The 22,010-nt window shown below is 40.5% G+C and overlaps 1 protein-coding gene across 1 annotated transcript in view; it reads left to right on the forward strand.

The window, feature by feature from the left end:
• The window catches only part of LAPTM4B (lysosomal protein transmembrane 4 beta), an 813,365-nt gene extending 791,808 nt beyond the window's left edge, over positions 1–21,557 (forward strand). Inside the window, exon 7 of the mRNA XM_044065632.1 lies at positions 20,741–21,557. Within this exon, the coding sequence (XP_043921567.1) occupies positions 20,741–20,818 (78 nt within the window). The 3' untranslated portion in view covers positions 20,819–21,557. The remainder of the gene's footprint in view (positions 1–20,740) is intronic.
• The last annotated feature ends 453 nt before the right edge of the window (positions 21,558–22,010 follow it).

Genomic DNA, 22,010 nt, shown 5'->3' on the forward strand with positions numbered 1-22,010 from the left:
TATCACAGTCACCATGTGCATCAGAACCATGTTAGCCTGAACCTGAATCAATGTTAGGGATGTGGCACAGTTGTCATCATATGCACAGGCTGTGTGAATGTCATTCTAGCTGCAGGACTACACTACCTGACTATGACTACACTACCTGACATGTATGCAGTACACATTACCCCTGACTACATTCTACACTGCAGTACATTGTGGCACTCTATCACAATCACCATGTGCATCAGAACCATGTTAGCCTGTCCCTGCATTGATGTTAGGGATGGCAGGGATGTGGCACAGGTATCATCATATGCACAGGCTATGTGAATGTCATCCTAGCTGCATGGCTACACTACCTGACATGTATGCAGTACACATTACCCCTGACTACATTCTACACTGTGGTACAATGCAACACACCATTACAGTCACCCTGTGCATCAGAACCATGTTAGCCTGTCCCTGCATCAGTGTTATGGATGATAGGGATGTGGCACAGGTATCATCATATGCACAGGGTGTGTTGCAGGTATGCCAGAGGCCGAGGGTGGTCAAAACATGTGTCACCATGTGTGTGGGTGAGGGGTGTGGTTTCTTGATTGGGGCATGGTAATGTGGTTTGTGCCGGTATGAGGACACCCTTGGTGTGGTTGCATAGTGTGTGGTTATGCATGCACACAGTATCACCATGTGGCTGCCCCACACGGGTAATGTTGGACAGCTGCAGGCCATACCTGGCAGGGTGTGCTGTTCAGTGTCTCCGGCCATGGACACGCTGACTATGCCTGCCAGGGGTTCCATGGGCACGTGCAGGTACAGACCTTGAGGTGCTACGCTCCCCCTGATGATGACATATGTCCACTGGAACCATGTTGCACTTGGGCCTTGCCAGGGCCATGTGCATGTGGTCTGCTGTGGTGTGGTGTGAACAGCAGCCCCTGTGGTGTGCTGGGGCTGGTACTGCCACTACAAGAGCGGCTGTGCATCCTGGCATGTCCATGTTGACTGCCAGCTGCTGGTGTCTCTGGCCTACGTCCACGCAGATGTTGCACCACTCCCACCACATGTTCTAGCACAGACATACAACAGTCGAGGAGGCCAACCATCTCACCCTACTCTCTATCCATGACGTCAGTATATTCATGGAAGGCAATAGCGAGTTCATGGAGGTTGCCACTTACAGCTGTGAAAGCAGACCTCTGCAGCCTTAGGACCTGTCTGGAGTGCATTTCCATACGTGCATGTGCATCTATTACAGCCTAAAACATGCTCCTGGTGGTACCAGTTGTGCCGCCTCTGCCAGGGGCAGGATGACCTGCAGTCCTCCCATGAGCACTGCGGTACATCTGCTGATGTGGTGGCCTTCCGGACATCCGGCTATGCTGACTGTGACCCGACACAGTTGACATGGACATCACACTTTCCTGGCCATTGCCACCAAGTGTCAACTGTCCCTCTGCTATGGCCACATGTGATGGGGTTTGTAGGGGCACTGTAACTGTGTGTGGGCTTGGGGTGGCTAGGAGGGTGATGACACATGTTGGCGCACTGTCGGCCTCTGACAACCCCACCTGTGCCTCACCTGTACCTTCATCATCATTGGTGTCTGTAGGGACACCTACCTCAGTATGCGAGCAGGAGGGACCCTGACCCACCTCGCCACCTACAGGGGAAACAAATACACACATTAAGACCTGTACAGCAATGCATAACAGTACACACACTCACACACACTCACACTGACAGCCACCTTACAACCTCACCTTCCCTGTGTTTGCAGACAGTCCCACAGTCAGTTACATATATTCCCCTTCCTGCATGGCACTTGCTAATACACACACATCACTACAGCCCATTAACATATCATCCCTCCCCATGCCTACACATGTGGTTACCACATGTGACCTGTTACTCCATCGCCTTCCTGACCTGGGTGGAGCAGGTTGTATATGGCCTCACAGCTGTCGCCCTGTATTACCCTGTGTATGGGCAGTAATGGTGTATGAGGCCCCTATATGGTTGGGGCTGCTACATTCACTACATATGTCACACACCAGAGCCTTATACTACAGTCTTGGTCAGTCCATGCCACATCTACTGCACAAGCGACACATCATGCAGATGACAGTACTACCTGGATACACTCATTGATGTGCTGTGGTAATTCCCCATTGCATTTGTAGTGCTGCATATGTGGGTAGCCGGTTACCTATCTGCTGCTGGCAATATGATGTGTATACCTGGTATGTCCTGCACCTCCCAATGCATGCTCCATGCTACAGACCTTGTTATGCTATCAGCTGTCCTGTGTTCACATACCTGACAGGTCGTCCTGGTGTCCCATGTCTCACTCCATGTACGGCACAATCCCAAGGGGAAGTACTGCCATGTGGTCAATCCCACTATCGCCTGTGCATACATAGACACACACACACACACACACACACACACACACACACACACACACACACACCTGACATGCATCCTCTAAACTCCACTAGATTGCACTTACGACCATGACCGAGTCACACACACACCCCACACTCCTACATGTGGAGTTGCACAACATTTGTACACACAGTCCTCCCATTAGCCTTCTGTCAACATGCATTACACATGGAGCTCAACAGCATGCAGTGCAACTATAGTGACATCATGCTAGCAGCAGTATACATGTGTGTGAGGCATGGGCTTTGTTGGTAGGTGATGGCCCCTCCCTGTATCAACACTGCACCCATGTACAAAGTGTTACTGTGGCCTGTTCCGCAGCTTGCCTTGTACTATGCACTATACCTCGCAGGTGTAGAAACCATTGATACATCTGTAGTACTGTGTCATTTATGTCAGCTCCACTGCTCACAGCCCCTGTGTGTTGTAGCAACACATACCTGGGATGGTATGTGAACAGCTATCAGTTGTGGATGCCTGATGTCTGCGTTACAGATCACAATATCAGCAGTGCATGTATGACCAGTACCTGATTATTACACTGATAAGCAGCGGACCTTACCATGGTTGTGAGGGGTGTCCTACACATGTCCCAGACTTCTGCATGGTTGCAAGGTCTACTCATGTGCACATCCCTTGGAGTGCACACACTGCTGTGATGAGTGCTGTGGGGTCAGGGTTATGTCTGCAATGTTTACTTAACCTGCTTGTTTGCAGCTGCAGCAAAGGTGGTGTTGTGTCACACATGTCCCTACTGTAGGCCGTGTGTCCTGCCACATGTCACATCATTGTGGACACATTGCACATTGACAGGATGTTAGTTATCTTGCATGTGTCTGTTGTACCCTTCCGATACCCCAGCATGGTCTCTACTGTGATGCAGTGCATTTCTCAGCAACAAAACGTGAATGTGTACAGCATGCAGTATGGGTAGGTGTGTTAGATGTGTGCATGGGGGATAGCCCATAGCTATTACATGCCCAGTTAATCATCATGCATGGACACGAACCATACTCACCAGCTACGGGCTGCTGATGTGGTTGTATCCTGGAGGGACCTACATAGGAGTGCGAGAAAGCTGTCAGTGGCCACACCTGTGGCATTTATAACAGGTGAGTGCAGCATTACATTACATCAACAGTAGAATTAAACAATATTACAGCTTCTACACAACAGTTTATTACTACTACACAGCAGCAGACAAAGTATATGACATCTCAGTTCTGCATGCTGTACCTGTACAGCTGCAGATGCATACACACGAGTGGTGTACTGATGTGCCCTGGGGCCTTATCTGCATGCTCCTCAGCTGGTGTGTCATTGGCACCCACCTCCAAGATGTGTCCTGCTAGGTGTTGATGTTGCAGGCAGACAGGTGCCACTAGGCTGCTGAGAAGCTCCTCCACATGGGTGAGGGGTGGATGGGTGGGTGGTCCCCCTTACGACAGCTGCACGCCGACGTACATGGTGAAGCAATGATCCCGGACCTGCTCATAGCTGCGGTTATACAGTCCGACATCACTGACCCTGTGGACTAGCTTGTTCCACAGAATGGTCCTTTCCTGCTGGTCATGGGCTTTCCAGCCAAAAAGAAGTGCATAGTGCTATACCAGGTGATCAGTGATGATAGCCATTTCTGTGGTGCTGTACGCGAGAAGGTGACAATGCGACATGATTCCTGGAAGACATAATGATGGAAACAGGTCTGAGCCATCCATACAGCAGGGTTACCATAGTTCTTAATACACATGTATGTCTCCCCCCACCATATCAGCTGCAACAACACGTTCACAGACTGCAATTGTTATGTTAGCTGCTTACCTACCATTGGGACATATGTTGTATTGTACTAAGCTTTGTGCTATGTGTATGTGCCATGCTTTGTGCTATGTGTTTGTAGCCATGCTCCCTGTGGGGACACTTATCTTAGCTGGCCTGTTACAGACTATTGCACCTGCATGCCATTGTCAGTGCCACTATATATATATGTGTATAAATATACATCTATGTACATATATGTTTAGATATATGTTGTATGTTGCTGATATACCTATGTCTATATGAGTGCCTGTATCTGTACACATACATGTCACAGTCCATATCACGCAGATATGTGGAGTGCATACAGACATCCGGTCTGCATTCTGTAACCGTCCTTCATTCACAGCTGCACTGTTCTGCCTTGCGGCAATACAGGTGCCACATGTGAACACAGCCTAACATTAGGGTGGTAACTATGGTGTGAGATTGCTGGTACGCCTATTACACACCTATGGCATTTGTGCATACTACATTACACATTCACATGACTGTCCTGCAAGTGCTGTGCACTGACACGTGTCTATCATGACAGCAGTACATCCACCAACAGTTATTCTCCACACTAACATAGCATACACAGATATTATGGCTGACATCTTTGTCATTCATTGCTGATCTGCACAGTTTGTGGGTATGTCCCACTGCTTACAGGGGACAGACAGTATTGTCCAGAGCAGTTGTTTAGCGGGACATCATTACAGGGACAACTACAGATGGCACATATCAAACATTCTACATCATACATCCTATTAATCTATACCACATCCTACATTAAATTACATACAGTTGTGTTTTACATACCTTTTAGTGTTTGGACGGATATGACGCCTTCCTGGTTGTGGCCTGTAGTACTGTGTTCCCCACTGTGTAAGTTCCGTGGTATACGTTTGTTTTCAATTTCTTTTTTTTTTTTTTTGTTGGTTTCCTCTTTTTTTTAATTTTTTTATTTTTTTTTTCTCTCTTTCTCTCTCCCTCTCCAGTAGAGTGAATGAATTTCAGCATGGCTTTTGTAGGTGATGCACATGATCAGGTGATGGGCTCTGCACCAATCAGTTTTCTGACTGTGTGCAGCCTGCTGTATAGTGATTCTGTTAACCATTGGCATGGCAACCCAGTACTATAAAATGCTTACTCATGTGGGCGTTGTCCCTTCACCTTTCCAGTATGGAGGACATCCTTCCTGTATGTAGGCAGCAGTGTTACAGATGGCAGGTTGTGGTACCTACTACAGCAGGGCTTGCAGACACAGAACAACTACACAATCTTAGGTTGTTCCAGACCTACAGACAGAGTGAGTGGTGTTGTTATGTGCTTTGTATATTGCTGGTCTTGCAGTGTTTGCGTGTACATAGTAGTTTAGGATGGAATGCAGTCTGTCTGCATAGCTCTCAACAGTGGGCCTATCCACATGATGGCCAGTGGATTGTCTGTTTGCTTTTGCCTGTGCACCACACACAGCTTGTCCTAGATATATCCCCGGCAATCTGTCTGTTGCGTGCTATCAATACATGGCTACTTCCAGTTCTGTTCCTGATGTGTTATTCCTGCATAAGGGTATGTTGCATTGAATCCTGTAACACAATATGCAGGGTATGTAACAGCAATATTACGAGTATGGCCCTGTGTTCCTGCCTCTATCCTCCACATATATGGCTGGCTTTGTCCTGCTGTAATGCGGTTAGTGGTTGTTCAGTATTGGCCTATCATAATATACTGCTGGCATTCCTGCTATCATCCCAGTCATATCGTGGACGCCCATGACATTTGTTGGTCAGGGTCCATACATGTGACAGATACATAGTCATTATCACAGGTAATAAATGTCCCCCTAGGCCTTGACTACGGGGTGTAACTGGCAGCTGCTGAACTACATCCCTTTATTGTTTATTGTTACCTATCTTGATGGCAAATCCTTTGACCACAGTTGTACAAATTGACAGGTCTGTCCTGGACAGCATAGTATGTTATATATCTGCACTGTCTGCATCTACATTTCTGTGTGGGCCTTACATTCCTCACTGTTTACATAAGTGCAGATCTATGTGCTGTCGGTAATGGCATACATTATTGTAAAATACACCATTACAAGTTGTCTGCGTATACATATCTGTGTATCGTCTCATGTCCTATGAATAGTGAGTGGGATATGTGTAATTCCTAACTCCTGTTCAAGTGTAAATGTCATTTAGTAGGTTATACAGCAAAATGATTATGTTATACCGATTTCACACAGGAAATAGAATGTGCTGCAGTGGGACCCAAACCGAGAATGTGTGCGCGGTAGGCGGATGCTCTGCCCACTACACTATTGTAGCTCTGCATAATTTGCATATTTCTACCTTAATGTCATACCCATACTCCCTTTCCCTGGCCCCCCGAGCTCCATGTTCTCAGCATCCATCCATTCTGCAGTTGCTAGCCCTGCCATACCACACCTCCACACATTTCCCTCTCTGCACGTCTCGGTATTCCTCCATATTACTATCTCGATGCAACCTTCTGCCAGCTCTTCATCAGTTTAGTCCATGTACATTCAAGCCTTCCCTTCATCCACCTCCGATACTGGTGGGAACATTATTGTGACCCATAACGTCTGGTGCGTCCCGGCAGGGATAGACCTGTTGTGTGTCATGAGTACACTTTTATGGTCTACACTGTTTCTCCCACTGGCAGCATCCTGCCAGGGTTTTCAGATGCAGTGGTTTGCTCACACACCAGACCAGCCTCATCTCCCGCTTCCGCAGATGAAACATGCCTCCACGCCATGGCCCATTTTCCATTCTTCTCTTCAGTATTATACAAGACTACTGTTCTCACAGTATGTGTGGACAGGCACTGTTCATTGGTACTCACAGACTGCTCGGAATACTGTGACTGAGCACTGTGCACATGTTTGCTGGTATTAATGTACATACTTATACATTTCCTATATTGTTGACTGACTGTTCCGGATGATATGTTTGTTATAACAGCAGCTGATTGTATATCTGCCATGCCTTCGTGGTAACTCACTTGGACTATAGTGCGCAGAGGGGGACCTCTGAGTGCTGATTATGTTGTTACTGACCATGACAAGGGCTGTGGGCTACAGCGTGCCTAAGGCACTGCGGGGGAAGTGTAGGCAGGTATGTGCTGGTGTGCGCTAGGCTCAGACTTGCTGACCTCCGGTTATGGCATCTTACACTGGGTTGGCCTCCACATTGCTTAACCAGTGTAGGCATTGCTTACCGCCACCCACACAGGCATACTCCCGCTTGCTGCAGCATACCCCCATGCTACTTCATGTACATGTCGTTATTATACATGCTTACGTCAGGTGTACATGTCGGGTATGACTGTTCATGAAGGTCAGTGTAAGGTTAAGTGGAATTACAGTTTAGCATTTCTGGTTAGGCTACACTCAGGTATTCGGGTTAGGTATAGTTATGCCATACCTGTGTTGTAGAGTAGATGTGAATAGTGGAGGTGTAGACGGGTAGGTGGAGGGGGGACATTTTAACTGCATAGTAGGCCGTTCGACTGATTGGTGAGGGAGCGGTAGTGCAGGTTTGCAGTCTGTAGGGATATGTATGCGAGGCAGGACTAGAGGTGTCAGTGTCAGTAGTTGGTGTAGGGGTATGGAGTGTTGGGGGGTGGTGGACTTTGCCAGGTGGTGATCCAAGTTTGCTTGGGTTTTCCCTTCATGTGTTATTTACATGTGTAGTCTGGGACAGCTGCGGTAATACACCTGGGTTGGGGTTCCAGATTCTGTCAATATAGTTTTGTGGAGGGTGTCACCTACCTGTGACTGTGAACATTACTACGAATGCAACAGGGGTCGATAAGTAAGTAGTGTTATTGGGCAACACAGAGGGGCTGATAGTGGGGACATGTCCAGGGATGTGCAGGATGGCAGACGGGAAGGTCCACAGCTGACCATTTCTTTTACAGCGACAGCTGTGTATATACCCTGCATTTGGGGTAGGTCTGGAAATCACACCCCTGGGTGGGGATGATGACGGAATTATACCTTATGATGCCAGTTAGTTCAGCTTACATGCCTACAGTGGGGTGTTGCGACCATGTGTTCTTTGGTGTCATTTAGTGGGTTTGCAACAACACATCTGGTTATACCATCCTTTGCCATGTAAACTAGACTTTGCTGCAGTGGGACTCGTACTGGGTGTGGCTGCTCGTTAGGTGTTGGCTCTGCCCAGTACACACAGTTGCTTACATCCCTGGGGCAGTCCACATAGAATGCTCCAGCCAACACCTGTACAGCTAGGCCCATAATGTCATACCCATAGTTCCCAGACCATACTTCCTCTTCAGCAGTCTTCCTTACTCTGGGTGCAGGTCGGGTCTAAACACACCACTGCAGAATGCCCACTCTCCATTTCTCGGGACCCATCACGTAAGTTGTCTCGCCCCATGAGTTATCAGGCTTCCCCAACCTTGTAGTCTGGGAACATGCATGCCCTGCCATAGGTTATCTGTGTAATGGCTGGAAGCCCGAATAGCCATAAAATATTTGGCTTGTCCCACAAGGGACATTCTTGTCTTTGTTTCAAGATTAGACTTGGCGGGTCTCTCCCACTGGTAGTATCCTGCCTGTAGTCTGGGAAGCAGTGGTTTGTTTACTTTTATTGTGTGTTTGTATGTTTCACTTGTCTAGCTGGGGGGGTTGGTTGATGTTACATGTTACACGTTTCTTGACTGGGCCCCTCACCCCCATTGGCACGGCCTGTGAACACATGTAATTCTTAACTGCTGTATCATATCCTAGCTATATATATGTGTATATTTACACACACACACACACACACACACACATATATACATATATATATATATATATATATATATATATATATATATATATATATATATCTACATATATGTATATCTGCATTTGTATGCATATATATATATATATATATATATATATATATATATATATATATATATATATATTGCTGTACATATATATCTAATGACATATGGATGTATGGGTGTCTGCAGATGTATATATCTATATGTGGGTATTTATATATATGTTTGTCTATGTATGTATACATTTGTACTGCAGAGAGGGAGAGATATATCTCCATGTAGTTATGGGTATATATACACACACATACCTCTACATATTTACATCTACATCTGGTAATACCATTCTTTGCCAAGTAAAATAGACTGTGCTGCAGTGGACTCGTAGCGGGAGTGTCTGCCCGTTGGGCGGCGGCTCTGCCCAATGAACACTATTGTTTACATCCCTGGTGCGGTCCGAATAGACCCACTCCAACAAACACCTGCATGCCTAGACCCATAATTACATACCCATAGTTCCCCCACCCGCACCTCCTCTACAGCACCCATCCTTATTCTGGGTGCAGGCTGGGTCTAAACACACCACTACACAATGCCCACTCTCCACTTCATGGGACCCATCTCATATGTTGTCTTGACCCATGGGTCATCAGGCTTTCCCACCCTTGTAGTCCAGGTATGTACACACCCTGCCTTGATAGGTCATCACATGGGCTTCCTCCTATAACAAGACATTTTTGGTGTGTCCCGCAAGGGACGCTCCTGTCTCTGTTCCAAGATTAGACTTCTCGGGTCCACTCTGTCCCCCCCCCCGTTGTATCCTGCCTGTGGTCTAGGGAGCAGTGGATTGTTTACATTGTTTGTGGGTTTATTTGTATGTTTCCCCTGTCCAGCTGGGGGGGGGGGGTTCATGCTACGTGTTACACATTTCTTGCTTGGGCCTCTCACCTCCATTGGCATGGCCTGTGAACATATGTCATTCTTAAGTGCTGTATCTTATCATAGCTATATATCTGTGTAGATCTACACACACACACATATATTAATATATATATATATATATATATATATATATATATATATATATATATATATATATATATATATATATATATATATATATATATATATATATATATATATATATATATATATATATATGTCTGTATATATATATATATATATATATATATATATGTATGTATATGTCTGCATATATTTATATATATATATATATATATATATATATATATATATATATATATATATATAATATATATATATATTTATATATATATATATATATATATCTGTGTATATATAATATATATATATATATATATATAAATGCCTTTTATTTGAGCAGTTGAAGGTGTGAAGGTGGATGACCTGACTTTGACATTTATTTTTTTATTTTTTTTGTTTTTTGTGCATCATAACGTTTTGTTCTTTCTTTTGGTTTTGTTGGTAACTGTAACTATATATCATAGATGACCCCTACTCGACGTTTAGAGGGACTCATTTTTTTGGACATAACAGAATTATTTAGGGATGACATATATAGACAGACCACGAGAGCTGGCTTTTCTTGACTTTTATTTAAAGTTTAACAGCTTGTATGTATCAGGTTTCTGATTAACAGCATTAAGATGAATGATTTTAATATATTATCTCAAATCTGCAACAACGTATTGTCTGATTATATATCTGTATATATATATATATATATATATATATGTCCCAGACCAGATGACCAGAAGCTTTTTTCTCTCTTTTCTTTTTTAAATTTGAAATTTTTAATTGTTTAAATTATTGTATTATTATATTGATTAATTGTAACCTGATGAAGCAGCTGGTGTGAGTGGTGAAAAGCTTTTCCTCCATTAAACTCTACATTTATTTTTCATGGTGGCTCCTTGCAGTTTATTTTTCTCATATATATATATATATCTAACGACATGTGGATGTATGGGTGTCTGCATATGTATATATGTATATGTGGGTATTTATTTATATGTCTATCTATGTATGTATACATTTGTACTACAGAGAGGGGGAGGTATATATCTATTTAGTTATGGGTATTTATACTAACACATATACCTCTAAATCTTTAGCTACATATCTGGTAATGTTGATTGGTATTGCTAGATACTGTGTTTTGTGTGCATACCGGCCAACCTTGTGTGCCACGTATGCTTTATGATACCTACCACTACATCCGTTGGTGTACACAGAGTCACACGTGACATCTATTGTTAGTACCAGGAATACATTCGTCTCATGCGGGACAACCCAAACATTGGGTATTCAACCTTCATCTACACCCAGAGTTACATACGTACCCCTGGCTATGTGCATGGTCTCCGGCGTGTGCCACACCTAGGATACTTGGGTCGGGACATCATGCAGGATGGGTCCCAAGGGGGGGCAATGTGTGGTGGTGTGGTAGCTACTGGCCAATAACCAGGGTAGGGGTGGTGGCTGCATGTGTGCTGCTGGTGGGGGGAAGCAGAACTGTGGGTTATGCATGTATAGGTCGGGGATGGCCTGGGTTGGATGGGCCTGTACTGCTCGGCCCGCCTAGTGGGTGGGGGAGAGGGGTATGTGATGTCGACATGTGACACATAACAGAGGGCTGATTTAATTCCCTAGTTCAATGACAGACGTACAATACTATGAGCGTGGTAGTGTATTGCAGGGCGGACATGTTTGGTTGGGCGGGGGCGTATGCAAATTTGTACATGACGTATATTGTTTGGGGCCTCTCAGGCCCATTGATGGTGCATGTGGCATATATGTTTCTGTTCATCTACCAATAGTATCTACAGATGTCTGGCCATATATACCTCTGTGGGTATATATATATTTGCTTACATATGTCTAACTATGTCAGAATATACCTACAGAGACATATATCTGCATACATATGTCACTTGATGTGTATATGTGGACATATAGATGTTGACATATATATGTGTAGTTGTCAGCATTTTCATGTATATCTGTTCATATATTTGCATATATAGGTATCTATCTCTAGATATTTATATATATATATATATATATATATATATATATATATATTTATATATATATATATATGTGACTACATCTATAGATATGTTGTATCCGTTTAGTTATTGATATATTTGCTGACACACGCCCATCTAGCTGTAGGTATACATTCTCTGTTCTGTTGCATGACTGGGCTGGGGTTATGTTTCTGACAACATACACTTTTTGCATATCTGGCATGGCTTAGTGGTAAATCGTTTCATGTATGGTGTGCATGGTCCTGGGTTCCGGCCTTGCGGAGGCTGTTTGTTTTGTTGCTGGGCAGAACACCGGCTGTTGTATACAGTGTGCTTAAGGCACTTTCAAGCGGTTGTAAGCGGGTTTGCGCAGAGGTAAGCACTGTTGACTTCTGGTCACAGTGTCTTACACGCAGTTAGCTTCTCCTTTGCTTAATCTGTGTTGGCGGTGCTTTACCCTGCCCATACGCACTTGCACATGCTTACTAGTGCTTACATATGCTTACTGCTGCTTATCTGTGCTTACGCCTGCTTACTGCTGACATTCATTATGGTACTGACTCTACACATGTGCATTTAATGCAGTACTCCAGTTCACATTTAAATGTTATTTAGTAGGTTATACAGTAATAAAATGTAAATAAATGTTCGTATACAGATTTCACATGGAAAATGGTATGTGCTGCAGTGGTACTCGAACCGGGAATGCCTGCTCGTTAGGCGGATGCTCTGACCACTACACTATTGCTGTGCTGCTTCATTTGCATATATCTTCCTTGTTATCCTCTTCATCCTTTTGAGCTACTTTAACTGTAGCTAAGCGATGGGCACACCCATGCACCTACGGTTAGCTGTACTCGGAGTTTTAAAAATAATTACAGGGGTTACTTCTTTTTATTTTTATGTCCTGTTGCTGTTGTACACATGGGGGACTGTTGGTGGGGATATGCGGACACCTATGAGCGGTCTCACTCATTTATTTACAGTTCTGCTGTTCTACCATGTAGGGGCATGTTTATTTTGAAAGCTCTGCTCTCAGACACACCCCCTGCACTCGTCCACATTCCGTGTAGGATTAGGAGGTCAGGCAGTGCGCCTTCATTAATATGCTTGGAGCACTGCCGTCCTCCTCCTACACTGCCGCTTCCATGCAGCACTAGACTAGTCCTGCATGGAAGATTAGTGAATTCAGGGGAATGCCTCTTTGTTAATAAAAATAAATGCTATTACCTCATGTGCTTTTATACCCAAAGGAGCTATGAAATTGTCTCACACTTCATACCTTTCCATTTCTTTGCCTTCTTTACTTTGAATCTTTACCATATACTTCTATTTTTCATTTTCTTCTGCCTTTTTTATTTCTGCTACTCCCTTTTTGCCTTCTTTTACTTTCTCTGCATCTGTTTTCCTTTCTTTCTCACTGCTGTTCTTCAGGATTGTCTCTGCATCATCTTTTTGCATTTTCTCCATAATACCCCACAGGTAACATCTCCTTCATTTTTGGGCTCACTCTGTGCCACCATTACTCTAAGTAAATCATCCCACAACCCTCCTGATTGGAGGGACTGTAATTAGATATCCATCATTTGCCAAGACATTTCCATCAAACAGATTTCTTTCAAACATCTTCTCAGAATCCTGCATGCATTCTCTGGTCTCAATATTGGCTTTCTCCTCCATTTCTCTCACCACTCCATTAGCTCCTTCTATCTCCATTTGCATCCCAGTTTCTCTGGGCTGTCTCTGTGCCTGTAATGGAAACAGGAAGTGCTCATGCAAAATGGGTCCTACTCACGACAATGATGCCCTGGCCAATTTTCCTTAGTGGATTCATCACCACCTCAGGTATATCCTAAAAAGATGCTATGAGCCTTGTGGAACTAACCTGGTCAACAAAGCATAAATAAATAAAATAAGTAAATAATTAAACCCAAATGAAGAGTAGTACTTTTATGTCTGTACACACACACGCACATATATATATATATATATATATATATATATATATATATGTATGTATATGTATATGTAGCTATCGAGCCCAAAAGACTTCCTGTGTTCTTCCATGATGGAATATTATTGCTTTTCTGATAACCATCTTAAGAATATTTATGAAAAAAATATAACACACATATTATGCACCTTTCTTCAGCCTAATTGCTCCATTTGTTGTTATTCATTATTTTCACAAAGTAGTCAGTCCTCATTTTGTGTTCAGTTCCTTTCATGTACCTTTCTAGGCCTTTGTATCACCTACACATGCATCAAAAGCTTTGTTTCTATTAATTCATTTACTCATTCCTTAATTTCCACTTAATCAAGTTCAGCATTCTGGTGAGCCACAGCCTGTTCAATTGCTCAATGAATGTGAGGAAGATAAACTAATCCCAGATAGACACCAGACCATTCAGAATGCAGACTGACACTGACATATTGCATGTACATTTACATGCAAAGAAGTTATGGCATTGATAAACTTGACGTAGTATAGGGGATAATATGCTTCAAGTATTAGTGGGAGGTCACAACTTATTGACATTTGCATTTCATGTAGTAAAGTGGTGGATGGGAGTTGATGGAAAGCAACCTTGTCAAGTCCTTACATTGATAGTATATCTGATTGTGATTTAATTGGCAATATACACTGTTTGCGACTTAACTGAAGGTTTATACTGATTGGTCTTTTAACTATGTACATTGTTACAGTATACATTGACTGTAAGTTGCAGCATACATGTACTATGATTTGACAGTGTTTACTGATTGTGATTTAACTGACAGCATACTCTGTGATGTAATTGGAACTGTACAATGATTGTGATTTAAGATACCATATGCACTGAATGTTATTTAACTGACAGTGTACACTGTGATTTAACTGGCAGCAAATACTGTGAATGAATTAACTGACAGTATACTCTGATTGTGATATAACTGATAGCTACAGTGATTGTGATTTAACTGACAGTATACACTGTCAGGGCAGTAGCTGGCTCATCTGTCACCCATTGCTATTCCCCAATCTGGCACCCCTCAACATCATAGTGGAGCAAAAAAAAGTCCACAATCTGTTGGCTGGTGTTCCTGAAATGCAGGAGTCAACCAGCCAACTAGGTCATGTTTCTGCATCCCACCCAAATTCATCCTCAGTTGAGGGGCAATTAAAAAAATAAGGTCCATGATCTAGTACTAGTGCTTCTGAAATGAGGAAGCCATTCAGATCCCATTTCTGCACCCTCTCCTCTTCTTCCTCAGCTGAGAAGCAAAAAAAAATCTTTTTCCTTAAACTGTAGAAAACTGCTAAAAATGCAGAGAGCAATTACTGCAGTTTATGTACACTGCACATAGAGCTCCAAATTGATTAAAGTTATATAATAAGGTCCATGATCTGGTACTAGTGCTTTTGAAATGAAGGAGCCAATCAGGTCCCATTTCTGCACCCCAACCTCTCCCCTTCTTCCTCAGCTGAGAAGCAAAATAAAATATTTTTCCTTAAACTGTAGCAAACTGCTAAAAATGTAGCAAGCAATTGCTGCAGTTTATGTACACTGCACATACAGCTCCAAATTGATTAAAGTTGTATAATAAAATTTCGATTTTAAATTGTAGCAAGCTGTTTGTTACAATGTGGCAAACAGTTGCTACAGTTTATAACATGCAAGGAGTGCTACAGTGCTCAGATTTGACTTAAAAAAAGGATTTTTTTCTTTTAATCTGTAGCAGTTCTACAGTTTAGACCACACACAGAGCACTACAGTGCTCAGTTTTGAATGTAAATATAATACAATTACAAGCCAGCATGTACTAAAAAGTGATCAGGATCTGCTGATCATTCACCCTAACACTTTCACCTGGGGCAGCTTCCTCCTTCACCCCACCGTAGCTACGCTACTGCTAACTGTAATTTAACTGATAGTGTACATTGACTGGGATTTAACTGATAGATCATACTGATTAAAATTTAACTGACAGTATACAAAACACTGTGATTTAACTGATAGTGTACTCTGACTATGATTTAACTGTCTGTTTATCCTAACTAACTGGAAAACAACTTATAGCATTTCTTAGAAGCTTCCAAGATTTCTTGGACATGAAAAATGAGATCAATGAATACAGACATAAAAAATATTACAAATAAAAAGTGAGTAAATCCCAAAGACCAATGTATAAATGACGACAAAAAAAAAGGAAAAAAACACTGGGAGGGCAAGCAAAAAAGAGGAACAAGCTGAAAACTTATTTTTTTTAGTGTAAAACATTTAATAGTCACTTTTTGTCCAAAGACTTCATCAGAAATTGAACAAGCACATTAAAATATGCTTATTATATACAATTACATACATTTAAACCATCAAATCATTTGAAAGAACCACTAAAATTTGGCAATTAAATAATAATCCAATAAATCTGTTTTAAAAACACTTAGCTTTACTGTCAGCTAGAAAACATGTTATTTTTATACTATCATTAAATTGTGAAGTTAAACTTCTTCTAGGTATGACACCTAACTGAATGCCTATACAAAGCATTTTTGTTATGCTTGATTTTTATTGCATAGACATGTTTTTTAACTCTCTTGCCCAGGCTTCTTGTGGTCATTCCCACATAGAAGGCTGGGCATCCAGAACACAAGGCAATATACACTACTCCAGCTGTATTACAATTAAATCTTCCTGGAATTCTGATATTATAAGCCATGTGATCAAGTGCTATGTAAAGCCCTTCATGGATGTACCTACAGATGCTACAACTATGGCATTCAAAAGTGCCATAACCCTTAGAAGTATGGGGTAGAGATATTTGGTATTATCATGTTCTAATAATTGTTTAATATTGCCATGCTTCTTATAAACAAAATAGGGAATATCTCTTTGAGATTTCAGTCCAGCATTACAACACACTATAAAAACTTTCGAGGATTTTTGTGAGAGGGACATCCGGACATGTTTGAACAGTAAAACTAGTAAGCCATTTTATAATTTGCACATGGATGAGATTAAAGCACTTTCTGAACTCAAAGCACAAAAAGGCTTGAGATTCATGAAAACAGATAAGGGGGTGGGGGTTGTTGTCAAGGATGTTCACAGGCATAATTCTGCAATAAAAGATTATGCTAAGTAATAGAGATGAATACCAAGAAGCCTCTTTGTGTGATGTTAAAAGAAGTCACATTTATATACAGAACTACCTTTATGAACTTCTTATGAATAGTGATATCAGTGTTGATTTATACAATGTTTTACTTGACAATCCAGGAAATGTGCTTTTCATAATTCCTAAAATACATAAAAGCACTACCGATCCCCCCTTTTGACCCATAGCAGCTACTTCAGGTGGTAGTACTAAGGGGATCTCATTGCATTTAGGTTTTATTTTCAATCCTTTGGTTCAGCAATCAGCTTCATACATTTGTGATTCATGGGAGTTTTTAAATAGCATCAGAATATTTCATTTGGACAACTGTTACTATGACAACTCTCATTATATGTTCACAGTGGATGTTGCATCTTTGTTTACTACTATTCCCCAGGTTGAAGAGGCTGAGTTTGTTAGATGTTTTTTGAATAAATATACATCTGTTGAAAGCAGATCAGTTAACTTGTGCATCTCCCTTTTGGAAATATTATTAGAAAATAACTACATTATTTTTAACAAAACGTTCTATAAACAAATGAAGGGTGTTGAGATGGGGGCTACAGTAGCCCCAGCTTTCACCAATCTAGTTCTAGGTTGGTGGGAGATGTAACTTTTACCTACATTAAGGTATTTTTCCTAACATAATATTTTATCATTGTTTTGTAGACAATTTATTTTTATTCTCAAAGATGAAGGTTTTGATCATTTAGATTTCATGCATAATCTTAACAGTAATTCCATTTTTTATTAATTTGTATTAGGGGACCAAGGACCAAAAGTGTGTTAGTCACATCCATTGAAAAAAATACTTTTTTTGAAAAGCTATGTCCATTATAAGAACAATCTCCCCAGCTATATTAAAAAAAAATATCCCACATAGTCAATGTATTAGAGTTTTGCATATAGTGAGCCGAGATAGCAATTTTGAAACAGAAGTAGGATTTATGACTAGGCTGTTTCTTGATAGAGGTTATTCTGCAGATTTATTAGAAAAAATAGCAGTTGAAGTTTATAGAGAAAGACCATTTGAGTTTGCAGCTATACATTTGAATGGATTTACTAATAAGAAGGCCAGTCTCATAGAGTCTCAATTTAAAGGTCAGGACACCATGCCTAGATACTATATAGATATGACTGTGGACAGTGTCACTATTAAGAACATTATTAGTAGCAGCTGGAAGGTGATCATGGGTAATGACGATTTAGCTAAGGTATTAGGAGATACTCCCTATTTTGTTCATAAGAAGCATGGCAATATTAAACAGTTATTAGAACATGATAATACCAAAATATCTCTAGCCCATACTTCTAAGGGTTATGGCATTTTTAAATGCCATAGTTGTAGCATCTGTAGGTACATCCATGAAGGGCCTTACTTAGCATTTGAGCACATGGCTTATAATATCATAATTCTAGGAAGATTCAATTGTAACACAACTGGAGTAGTGTACATTGCCATGTGTTCTGGATGCCCAGCCTTCTATGTGGGAATGACCACGAAAAGCCTGGGCAAGAGAGTTAAAGAACATGTCTATGCAATAAAAGTCAAGGATGATAAAAATGCTTTATATAGGCATTTAGTTAGATGTCATATCCAAAAGACGTTTACCTTCACAATTTTGGATTTAGTGAAAGAAGATATATGCTGTGGCAATTTTAAAAACCATGTGGAAAAAAGTGAGACTGAGTGGTAAATTATGCTTGTTGCTCACCATCCACCTGGTCTTAATGATAGTATAAACACAAAATGTTTTCTAGCTGACAGGAAATTAACTATTTAATAAAGTGTTAAGCTAAGTGTTTTTAAAACATAATTTTATTGGATTATTATTTAATTGCCAAGTTTTATTGGTTCTTTCAAATGATTGGATGGTTTAAATTTATGTAATTGTATATAATGTGTGTTTTAATGTGCTTGTTCATTTTCTGATGAAGTAGTGACTATTAAATGTTTTCTTCTTCTTTCAGCTTTTCCCGGTTAGGGGTCACCACAGCGGATCACCTGTCCACTCATGATTGGCAGTGGAGTTTTACGGTATCGAGTTGCCAGCCCGGCACCCAAACTTCCAGTGAAGGCACACACACACTCACACCTAGGGTCAATTTGGAGTGTCCAATCCACCTACAACATGTCTTTGGGATGTGGGAGGAAACCAGAGCACCCAGAGGAAACCCACGCGACCACAGGGAGGACATGCAGACTCCGCACAGAAGGCACCCCAGCTGAGGATCGAACTGGAGATCCTCTTATTGTGAGGTGACAATGCTAACCACTACACCACCATACTATGCTAAAAAAGAAGTTTTCAGCTTGTTCCTCTTTTTCTGCCCTCCCAGTGTGATAAAAAATATTACCCCATAATGCATAGTCTTTTAGAATAAACATACAAGGGTAACAGTGGGGAGTATTTAATATTGCTATGATCATGACATTTTCAGTGGATTCAACTTCCCTCTGTTCTATTATACATAGGAACTGGCATTTAATTTCTGACATTTTGAGATACAAACTTGGCTTATTTCCAGTTTTTATATACCTAAGGAATTATGACATCAAAATGCTGTTGGATGCTTCTGAGAAACATCATGAATCATGGGTGAACAAAATATCAAAATGTAGCATGTTTCCTGTGTTGTTATATCTGTGATGGCCCAAATATTGTGTTGGGAAATAATAACAAAGTTAAGCCTTGTCCAAGACACCAAGACAGTAAAGGTTTGGGGATAATATATATACCACAAAATGCATCTCCTTTGATTTCTTCTACAAAGGATGAGAGAAGGCTTCAGAAGTATATCTATGAACACGTTAATTGTATTAATAATAGGGTCTTAACAATTTATTGGCAAAACATAGCATCAATTGTCTTTCTTTTAAAAATGCACTTTTTGTTTTAGAATGCATTATAAATAATTTTACTGGTGGTTGATAAGAAGAGTGTCTGGAATATCGAGAAGTAATTTGGTAGCTACAACTAATTCCCACAGTAATGCCAGGTTTGAATGAGTTTGTGTCTCTTAATCCTGTTTTGAAATCACAGATTGGTTAGGTATAGATAAGAAAAATGTTAATTTGCAGTATTTAGTATTGCTAACTAAAACGCTTATTTTCAAATGTTAAGGGTATTTTTACATTTTTTAGGAATTAATGTGAGTTAAATGATGTTATTTTAAATTTATTTATTTATTTATACTATGCAATTTCCTGTTTGGACAATATAAATTCCTGACATGCATATTCAATACATTCTCTGATGAAGTCTCTTTCTTTATTGAATCAAAGTGCTCAAAATAAAACTTTAAATTTAAGTGGAACTTTTTTGTTAGCTAGTGGCTGGTTGTGAAGGTGATGATGATTGTGTTATTGTGTTACTAACTGTAATTTAACTGATGATAGATATGGAGTTTGATTTAATTTATTGTTATTTAACGGACAGCATTACTTGTTTTAATTTAAGTGACAGCATACACTAACAGTGATTTCTTTGCTTGCTTTTAAGGTTCTTCTGCCTCCTTACGATGATACTATCAATGAACAAGTTAAAGAAGACCCGCCTCCTCCTTATGTATCAGCATAAAGTAATAAAATTAAATTACATGAGATCTTTAAACTTTTTTCAATCCAGTTAAACAATGGCTAAGATATGCCACTCCTGTTTTCTTTTTACCTGATTGTTTGTGATGACACTTTACTGTACATAAATTAACTGACAGGTTAATAAATAATTTGCATTGTACTGGAAATGAACTTCAGCTTAACTGTGTGAGACTATGTTGTCTAATTCTTAAGTACATTTTACTAGCCCCAGTGAAGAAAACATAGTTCAAAGATACTGAAATATTATTTAGCAAGATGAGTACTATGAAATGCTACATGTAAAACTGAAGGACTGAGTAATGCACGATTAGATGGAGGCTGCTTGGTTTGCTGGATTTACATTCATTTTTAATGTTACAAGAAGTGAAGATCTGCTTTCTTTAACATAGCATGTATAAAATTACTCAGTGCTTAGCATTGCATTTTCTGGAGCTGAAGAATAAGCAGTTATTTTTAAAGTAATGCACTTTAAGCAGTAATGTATTTGGGTGGGCCTATTTTTTCACGTCCATTGTCTAAGTTCTTAATGTCTTACAAGAGAAAAATAAAACGCTGACAAAGGCTTATGTTAACATACAAAAAAATATGTATAACTTTAAGTAAAATACAGTTGAAAATATTTTAGATATAGTAGTAGTCCAAATGGTGCATCACTAAACTATATTTATATTAACACTACTTTAAGATAACTGGTGGTATTAAAGAGTTATTTATACTGAGGTAATGTATGTTGGTTTCTTTTTTTGGAACTGTGGTACATATATCAATATATTAGGTTTATTTCAGTGTATTACTTATCTGCATACAGTATAGACTACTGCTGTCTGATGAATCACAGTAAGATAACTTGATAATTACATAAGCCGCTCCATTAATAGTTATTAAAACAAGTTGATATTAATGTAATGTGCTATATTGAAATCGGCTTTTGAAATTGGAGAAAACACTGGATAACAAACAGTACATGCTATGAAATAATCTAACTTCCTCCAAACCATATTATATCTCACAAAACTTACACAATACACTTCCATTTATAAGTCATGCTTCTATACCCTCGCACTTAAAGGTAAATTTCACATTTTGAGCTAAGCAATTGCCTTAGCACTACAGAAAATTATTATCTATCTCTGTAAAATTGAATGAGTAACTATGTGCAATGTTATTTTTTT

The sequence above is a fragment of the Protopterus annectens genome, chromosome 3.part0 (assembly GCF_019279795.1).
Source record: "Protopterus annectens isolate FY-2018-M chromosome 3.part0, PAN1.0, whole genome shotgun sequence".
Classification (NCBI taxonomy): domain Eukaryota; kingdom Metazoa; phylum Chordata; order Ceratodontiformes; family Protopteridae; genus Protopterus; species Protopterus annectens.